General features: G+C 33.6%; 1 protein-coding gene across 1 annotated transcript; it reads right to left on the reverse strand.

Annotated features, from left to right (window-relative positions):
• Positions 1-1,958: 1,958 nt before the first annotated feature.
• Positions 1,959-8,991, reverse strand: LOC143204528 (sphingomyelin phosphodiesterase). Its single transcript, XM_076417104.1, has 9 exons — positions 8,820-8,991; positions 7,193-7,518; positions 5,907-6,275; positions 4,507-4,676; positions 4,259-4,453; positions 4,036-4,206; positions 2,493-2,670; positions 2,252-2,442; positions 1,959-2,192 (listed from the first exon to the last, which is right to left on the reverse strand). Exons 1-9 carry the CDS (start codon positions 8,884-8,886, stop codon positions 2,045-2,047), a joined length of 1,815 nt encoding a protein of 604 aa, XP_076273219.1. The 5' UTR covers positions 8,887-8,991; the 3' UTR covers positions 1,959-2,044.
• Positions 8,992-9,797: the final 806 nt, after the last annotated feature.

Here is a 9,797-nt window from a genome sequence, read left to right on the forward strand (position 1 = left end):
TTTTTTTTATTCGGTTTTAAGTGGTTTTTTATTATTAGATTAAACGAAAGGTTTTCAATATGATTTGGAACAACGACAGGCGCGTGACTGAGTCGGGATGAACTTTATTTTTTGTTGTTCCTTTCGGTTTCTTGATAAACTGATATCTAATTTATTCTTAACAAAGGCTTTCTTGAAAGGGTTATATTGTTGTTATGGCAGGCTATTAAATTGGCGTGCGCTTTATTTAACTACTTGTAAGCGGTATGATGTTTAAGATAACTTGGTAAATATCTACTTAATCTTGTCAAGAAAAGGATGTGTGTCTTTTAATCAATGTTGCTCATCGCTATAATAGTCTACTTAAGTTCGTTAGTAAAATTCTTCAAGCACGAGGCATGTTAATTAATCAGATGTAAACGTCATGTATTGTGACGTCATGTTATTTACGTTAGACCTATTTTTTAGATGTTGGAATATATATTTTCAGGTTAACAGTGGATTTATTGGGAAAAATTGGTACGATATATTAATAAACAAAATGTTTTCTATCATTTTCTACAGTTTTTTTGTTTGGCCACGATCCAATTGCACTGGGTGACACAATTTTTCTAACATAAATGAGATTACGTGTTTTGAATTCCTTATTCTATCGTTTAAAATATTGTGTATTGATATGGTTATCTAATACGTCACGTTCCTTAATAATAGTGTGAATACTATTTATGTTTAATAGTAGTTTAATAGTGAGTTGAATTTTTGGAACCAGCAGGACCGAGATTTCAACTTTTGGTCAGTGTGGTGTATACGATTTTTTTCATAGCCGGTCGAAAGTGTTTTTGATGCCTGTCCCCGATATCAATGGACTTCTTTGGCGACATATCTGTATTAATTATCAATCGCGCTTCTGCGTCAACATTTCGTATAACATCTTCCTTGTCCGTTGATTCATTAGGTGATAAGCGTATTGTTAATTTTTTCTGGATTATTGAGTCGAATGACGACAAAACAACATTAATGATTATTTTTAAGGTTAGCGGTAGCAATGTTAATGACGGTGGTAAACCATTTTAGTAGCGACAGATTAAATAGTCCCTAGTTACGAGTATAAATACGCATAAAAATTATTTCCTCCTGCCGTTATAGAGGGCGCGGGTGTACTTCTCACATCTTGATCAAATACAAAGACTACAACTGGAAGTTTGTGATGAAATTTATTGCTATATTGCTTGGACTACTGGGAATTTTCACGAAATATTTTTGTTTTCTTTGTTTGTCGGATAGTAGAAGCACCAAAAACCACTATGAAGCTAAAGATTGGCTAAAAAGAACTGACTTTGTTTGTGGTAAATCAAACGTTAAATATGAACCTCTTATTCCACAAGAAAATGTGATTCTTCCACCCTTAGATATAAATTTTGGTTTAATGAAAATTTTAATTGAAGAAATTAAGTGATGCTAAATGAAAAGAAGGCATTTTTGTTTCCCCGCAAATAAGAAAACTTATAAGAAACAATGAATGCGATGAAAATCTTAACCCGGATGATTTAGCGGCTTGGTTATCTGTAAAGAATGGATTTTTACGCAATCTTAAAGCTAAAAATGCCGACATTTTAGTGAATGACTTGTTACAAAAGTTTAAAACGATGGGGTGCCATTATGTCTTTAAAAATATATTTCTTACATCCCCATTTCGATTCCCCCCCCTAATCTTGGAATGGTAAGTGAAGAACAAGATGAACGCTTGCACGTGCAAGTGCAAGGAAGATGGAATGCTAAAATGCTGGTTTGTAATGAAAGAAGATTCTACTGTTCACAAGAGGAAAAGTTAGTATTTCATCATTTTCTTTCAGAATATATGGCTCATTTTTTTTATTGACAACTTAAACCTGACCTATTTTGATTGTTGTTTATTTGTAAATATATTTTACTCTTTAGATCCTGTAAAATTAATATTATAAATAAATAAATAAAATTGATTTAAAATATTCATACTGTCTTTATTTATTTATAGTACGTGTTACAAAAAAAACCAACAGAAGTATTATCTATTTATTGTAAAGTTTTATGAATATTTATCATATATCTCTTTAAGTTCATTACACTTCGTAGTATCTCCGCTTAGGTAGGTAGAAAAATTGCACAGGTAATTTTTCTGACAATTACTGTCACATCCAGCTGCCGCAGCTCTATCAGAATTCTTGTATCTATGTCTACAAGAGGAAAAATATATACTATTTTATTTTACGCCAGACCCACTCCTTTAACTTACAGATGATAATCGGCTAAATAATTGTGATCTTTCGCCATCTTAACCAGTAAATCTCCAATATCTTCTGGTTGGAGTGACGTGACATCGTAGTCCTTCTTGAAAGAATATATTTTGTACCAGTTCGGTGACTTGTTCTTGTTCAAGTTCGCTTCAGTTAAATTAAAAGTCCATTGGTCGATATCCACGACATCCTAGAAACGATCAACGTTCATATTTTTCATCATGGGTGGGTAGAACTTACGAAGGTGGTAGAGTCGACGCTGTAGATTTTGAAACTAGGATTGGCGAAGTCGTATGGAACCAGTGAGGCACCATTCCAAGCAACGTTGGTTGCCTTACTCTCGTCCGAATTGTAATGGACTTGGAACTGGTCTACATGAATATGTCCGTTGAATTGTCCCGTTATTGTGTTGGCAAATCTGGAACAATATCTCTATATTTGAGTTTCGATGTTTATTAGAAATGGAGGAAGGAACACATTTAAATGTTCAACATATTAAGAATAACTTTGTACTGTCGACGATTTTTGAAGATTAAAAATATTGTGAGTGCATAGATTATCGAAAGAAAAAATGGTAAATCTTTGATGTTTAAGGTTAAAACGAAAGCCTATGTTGAATGATTGATACAATCGTATTTTTAGTATAAAATAATTACTTTACGTAATCATTTACGATATATAACATCAGCTTAGACAAAAAGCAAAACACGTTAGAACCAAAATAAGACAACTATACTGGTTAATCGAAAGATACTCTCAACTTGATCGAAAATCAAAGAGGTTGATTTATCATAAAGCCATTTTGAACCTATGGGGTGCAAATACGCTGTCAAAACAAGGTTCTTCGATTGATTACCAATGCCTATCATAGTTATTACAACGATTATTATGTAAATATTTTATTTTTCTCTTTTTAGTGTTACATATTTACTCAATACATTTCGCAGTTATATTATTAAGTATTACAATGGGTGGGCCAAATAAAGGTGCAGCCCGTCTGTCGGAAAATAGGAATAAAGAAACAATGATTGAAAATAAGGAGAACGCTTCAGGCCCCGGAGTCCTCTACCTAGTCTAGGTGTTTTGACAAATGTTATAATCAAACTAGAACAACAAAAAGCTGATACCCCCGTCGAGAATCGAGCCTGTGACCTCCGCGTAAGAGCTAAACGTTCTATTACACCATAGAAACAGTTACCTGCAATATTTCTACAACTTCTCATATGATATGGTTGGTGCTTAAAAAGCAAACTGAATGGCTTTTATACTGAAATACTTCCGATTTTCCATCACAACATTTCAGCAATAATATTATACCCAAATATCTGATCATTTAGATATATTAGATAAAAAATATGTGAAAACTTTGTACATGCCTTTGATATTTCAGGGTTTCCCTCGATTTTCCCGCTTTTTCCCCAACAGTTCCTACCGTGGTTCCAATGAGATCACTTTGGAAGTGCACTCTTTGGATAAATCAGCGAACAGCGAAAAATATACAGTCAAACATAGAACCTCATCCTTTTTTGAAGTCGGTGGAAAGCATGTTTGTGTGATCATCATTATCATATAATGGCGATATGAACTGATTATTTTAAAAACCTTGAGAGTTTATTATATTTTTCTATCTATGATTTCTGTATTCTAAAAAACTTGGGAGCCTATTTGATAGTAACCAAAATCAAATGATATATTTATTATGTAACCGGGATATTCATAATTAATTACTTTAATGAACAAATGTTAATATTTTCCTAATGAAAATAGATTCAGTGTTAATTACCTGTTCACTATTTTGTTATATTCTCTACTCCATGTATTCATAATCTCGCTGCCACCGGTTGGAATATGTGAAAGAATATGAACGCTCTCGTTATATCTCTCGGCCTGCTCCAGAATACTGACCAACCAATCCAGTTGTCCGTAAGGATCTTTATTGGTTTTCAACAACCACCTGAACATTAACTGATGATTATATCCAAAGATATTGTTCATTTTATCTTTACCAGCACACTATATAAGCTACGTTTGAATTGAGAACAATGATTCTGAAGCCCTCTCGCGGAGATACCGTGTAAAAACCACCCTTTGCTATTGTGTCACTGGTAGAGTCAGGCAACCATTCGGACCATTCCTTTTCGACTAAATCCAGTAGCCACTGAGTCGAGAGATTAGCCGATGTGGTGTTTTCGAAGATATACCTGAAAAATGATCAAGGTTAATGATATTCTCGGATTTCAGAACGATAACTTACAGATTTAAGGGACTTGGTTCGTGATTACCTAAGATGGGGTACACGGGTACCTTGAAACCGCTTTTAAATTTATCCATTAGTGTGGTGATTACTTTGGCGTTGTTTTCTTCGGATGTTGACCATACTCGATGGCTTATAATGTCACCGGTGAAGTAGACGTAATCGAAATCCTGTTAAATTAATAATGTATTTGTTTATTTCTCTGTATGAAGTCGTAAACATATAATTTTCTATAAGTTTGGAGCTATTCGAATAATCTCCTTGATGTTAGGTCGAGTTGGGTATATCTTTCCACTAATTAGTTCGGTTGTTGTCTTCTCGAATTACCATCGAGATGGATGCCGAAGTATTTTCTTGAGGAATTGGATATCCCTCAAATAATATAATCATAATTATCTTTGTAATTTCGCTGCAATGCAGAATTATCAGACATGTCAGATTTTGAGCTGTTAAGCTACATTTTCTAGTCTCTAGTCTTTTGTGGATATTTTTGACAGCCATTTGAACACTAAGCACATATATTTCTTTTGGTATATTGACAATGTCATCGAAAAATTTTCCAAATAGTTTTGTATAATTTAAATAGTGTTTTTTGTTACTGAGATGTCAGAGCAGACAAAGCAGATATGGGAGTAGTCCCAAAATATTAAAATGTGGAGATAAAGTACATGGAGTAAAGAAAAACCTAATACAATTACTGGGGCAAACCTTTAAATTTAACTTTTAAAACAAAACCAGTGAATCAGAAAGAAAAGTGCTTTTGAGATATAACATTCACTTGGTTCAACACCTGCCTGTTATAATTCCTCGAAACTTTAGCATAAACAAATGAAAAACCAGGGTTAAACAATAAAAAACACTTTATTCGATGATTATTTTAAGATAAATGATTTAAGTGGGATATGGGATATATAAGTGTCGTAAATAAATAAATAAATAAGTAAATAAAGATGTAATACGTGCATAAGTACATATTTTTTCATGATATTAAGATAAAGTTGGGAAAAAGTAATTTTTATTTTTCGAGATAGAGACAGAGAGAGGAAGCATTCAAAGTGATTAATGTAAATATGATAATGAAAATATCAGCATTTTTGTTTCTTTGTAATTTATATATATTTTTTTACAAAAATGTATGTTCAGATATAAATAGTTTTGGCTAATTTTTATTATGTTCTTGCTGATAGCTATGGAGAAGTTCCAGATATATTAATAAAAATATCAGTATTTATGTAGAATTTATTGCTCAATCAAACAGTAAAATTATGTTATGTTTATCAAAATCGTGTTTCAATCAAATGATATTACAGTGCCGAAATAATCAGTAATTAACATCACAATTGTGCTTATTTAAAACAAAACCTATTGTTTTCCAGTAAATTTTTCTAAAATATACTTACTAAGGTATTGGCAAATCTGATGAACTCATCGACCAAATGTTCCGTAACGTCATTTCCATACGAAGACCAGTATCCACACACATTGCCGGTACTTTCGTCACCATCATCTTGATCTTCTTGACAACAAACTGGCTCTGAGCAAGTGGCTACTTTACCTTCCCTGTACAAAGTGTCCAGATGTATATCAGAGACGTGAAGGACTTTTATTAGGGATTTTTCAGTCGGTTTTGGTCTCGATGGTGATTGTCCATCCGGAACGTCAATGGTCCATTCAAAACTGTCCGATGGGCATTGACTCTGGAGTAACAAATGACAGGCGACATCGGGATTCAGATCGGGGTCATTGGTGAAGATATAAATGAAAGCATCCTGGCGAATATAATGATATTATTGGTCAAATAAGTGCGTTATACCCAATAAACAAGGTTGGCAAGACATTTATTTCGATCTTATTTTTTTATCTTTATTTCTGATATTGAACCCAGTTAGTGTCATGGTGGAAAATGTATTGGCTAATTGGAAGAAAATCACAATTATCAGTACGTAATAAATTGCTATTATATAAGCACGTACTGAACCCTATATGGGCATACGGAGTTCAATTATGGGGATATTCTGCAAAGAGTAACATAAACAAAATACAAATTGTTCAGAACAAAGTCCTGAGAGGTATTGTGGGTGCACCCAAATACTATGGGACTGACTACCTACATCGAGACCTTCAGATACCCACGTTAGTCAAGAAATCAAGAGAATTGCAAGCATGAGGCATGAGGAAAGACTCTATTCTCATGAGAATATGAAGTAATGCAGCTTTTGGATACTACCAGAGCAGGACACAGACTAAAAATAATCAAACCATCTGATCGTGTGCAGTGTTGTGTAGTGAGGTGCATATAATAAAAAAATACAACAATGACACGTATAAACATTATTTCACCAGAGACTGAGATAGTTAGTTACCTAGTTAGATTTAAGTTATTATAAAGACAAATTGTAGGTTAGTCGGAAACGACTAGTAACAATGTAATTATAAAATAATAAAAAAATGTTACAGAAATCCAATTAAACTAGAAAATTAAATAGTTTCAATATTGTCCCTAATACTTGGGCTTCCCACTGTATGTCTTAGGTGTTCAATGCACCCTGTATTGTTTCTAACTACACAGAGTACATAAACGTACCTCTAGACACAACTAGAATAATCTATTGTTGGGAAATACGTCTTGTGCGCGCCGAGATCGAGATCAATTTCTTGTCCACCCAATAATTAAGATATTATTTACTATGTTTAGTTCGACGACTCCTTCGCAGACCCTGCCCGGTTCGATGTCGAACAGTTCGCACAACTGGGCCACCTCGTTCTTGAGCTGGTTCCTCGGGGTACCCAATCTAATTTGGAACACCACAAAATCCGCCGCCAAGCCGCATAAACTACACAAAGTGTCGTCCTGTATTAGCGGCACCTCTATCCTAGCCGTGTTTCCAATATACACGTTCTCTCTGAACAAATGCGTCAGACGAAACTGTCGAAGGGCTTCATTAAGATAAGATGGTCTCGATCCTGTCTTCTGATATTCCTGGAAGCCCTCCTCCACTATTTGTAGATATCCTGGAAGAATAAACATTTATTACACCAGTTTACAAATTCGGGTCAACTTGTGGACCCCAGTAGAGGAGAATGAATCTTATTATATGATAATGTTATTTAACAGCATAATGTTTGCTGCTGACGATGTTGTTTTAACCATAATTTGGTTTTTGTGCTGTGGTTAAGCTTCGGAATGTGTGAAAATACAGAGACAATATTGCAAAGTGTGGTTGGTAAACCTGGAAAAATCAGGGCAATGGACTCAAAGATGCATATTTGCAGTACTTCTACTTGATTTTGCTGTAGTAAATATTGACCAATCAAAGGTAACGAAATTGTTTTATAACGTGTGCTGAACAAAGCTGTATCAGTGGTCATTTGGAGAAAATGTATATATTTCATTTTCTATGCCAACGTTATGGAAACATTACATAAATGATTGCTACTTTTGCTCAATGAATGTCGTCGGTATAAATGCAAAATAATAACACAGTACAAATATTCTGACATCATGATTGTCAAAGCCAGTTCCACATACAGACAGTGATCTATTGCCAATTTGTCTAAGTACAAGTGCTGCAAAATGCCTTACAAATTTCGTCTTCATAACCAGAGAGCGCTGAAACCGATTTCATTTTGTAGAAAAAACTTTTAATTTATATTTGTTACTACTTGTTAATTACTTATTATTAGAAAACAAATGGCAACAAATTGATTCAGCGCGATATCCCTATAGAACCTATAACGGGTGTGATTCGGAGTGTTAGTGCGAAGTACTATGAAAGACTATTGGTGCATCCGAATGCACTCGCCAAACAGTTAAATGTTCGCGACTGACAGTGTATTACAAAGGCTCAAACGCAAACTACCATACGAACTAATTAATAGAAATATAAAGTGAGATTTATTAATAAGTTTTTATAATAAGTTAGGATAAACTTTAAAATAAGTTAGAACAGTACCTAGAATAAGATTTGGATTATAAGTTGTATAGCAGATCACTTACTGAAGTGATCTTCTACATGTCAGGATGGTTATATTATATAACTGAAATCATATAATAATACTTATTGCCTGCGAGCAGATTGTTCATATTCTAGGAGATTATTTAAAAAAATGAAGGTCCTTTTATCACCACATTACCCCTGACCATTACCATGGTCATAATATGGTCTGGAAATAGATCTCTGTTCAAAACATTCCAGCTAAAACTATTAAACTAAATAAATTAACTTTAATTGTTGTTACAGGTATAAAAAATTAATATTTTCAAATGTCTTGAAATTCATAGTTCTCAAGTAAATGTATGTTTCTTAACTTACTCGTATAGTTTTTTTCACTCGCCACTAATACAATTACACTGACAACTAACAACAATAATTTGTACATTTTACCGCTCCAGCTGGTCAGCTTAAGCTTAGGGCAGACAAGATCACTAGCCTGTCAAACTGATGTAAACATTTAACGCTTTTGAATAAATATTGCTTCTGATTAGAAGGATGAGAGATATTATCGTCGCTAGCGTCGTCCATTCAGCGGTATTAGCATCTTGAAAGCTATGGAGTGGTGCTTCAGACCGAATTAGAAACACAAACATCAAATCGTACGATAAGTTCGATCGTATTCGTTTTTTTTTCAGTGATTTTTGCCGATTCTATAAAAAACAATCATGTTTTTGATCGCCGTTATCGGATGTTGATTGATTTTTGATAGGTTTGAATCGACGTAATTGGTTTAATGTTTAAAAAATTGTGTGTTATGTGCGCAAATTTGTTAACACTCGATAGATAAATGTATAGTGTATAGATAATTGCGCTGATTACTTGTTTACAGTTACAGTGTTTGACGGATGGCAACAAACTTTTTATAAAGAAAAATAAACTGTTTGTTTTTGCAAGTAATTAATATGATAGATGACACCTGTAAATAAAAAGTGGTCCACTCAACTTATTATAATATATTAGTGGATCGAATAGATGTTTTGCCCAAATATTGACTTTAAATTCAATTCAATTGAAAGTATTGAGTTAGTATTGTATCTTCCTATATGTTCTTTATTATGGAACTGTTTCGCCTTACAATCTATTGGAAACGCTATTGAACAACTAGGTCATTTGGTTATGATTGTACAAAAACGTTCCCAAAGTTACCATAAATTATCTCTTATTTATCTGCTTGATGTGATTGTATCGGTAGAATATGTTAATTTGTTGGTTATCGTCTTCCATAGAGTAGCATTTGGAAAACATTGGTTTAGGTAGTGAAAATAAAGAATAAATTTGGTACACTTGAGCCCTGAG

Source organism: Rhynchophorus ferrugineus, unplaced genomic scaffold, assembly GCF_030347505.1.
Source record: "Rhynchophorus ferrugineus isolate W39M unplaced genomic scaffold, kcgeb_rfMv2 rfM11, whole genome shotgun sequence".
Lineage (NCBI taxonomy): Eukaryota > Metazoa > Arthropoda > Insecta > Coleoptera > Curculionidae > Rhynchophorus > Rhynchophorus ferrugineus.

What these genes read in the sequence shown, in the direction of transcription:
- LOC143204528 (XM_076417104.1), bottom strand. Translation starts at nt 8,886, where the DNA reads ATGTACAAATTATTGTTGTTAGTTGTCAGTGTAATTGTATTAGTGGCG. An exon ending in GCGTCGACTCTACCACCTTC is followed by an intron (nt 2,443 to 2,492) that starts GTAAGTTCTACC and finishes GATCGTTTCTAG; the next exon opens with GATGTCGTGGATATCGACCA. An exon ending in TATTTAGCCGATTATCATCT is followed by an intron (nt 2,193 to 2,251) that starts GTAAGTTAAAGG and finishes TTCCTCTTGTAG; the next exon opens with ACATAGATACAAGAATTCTG.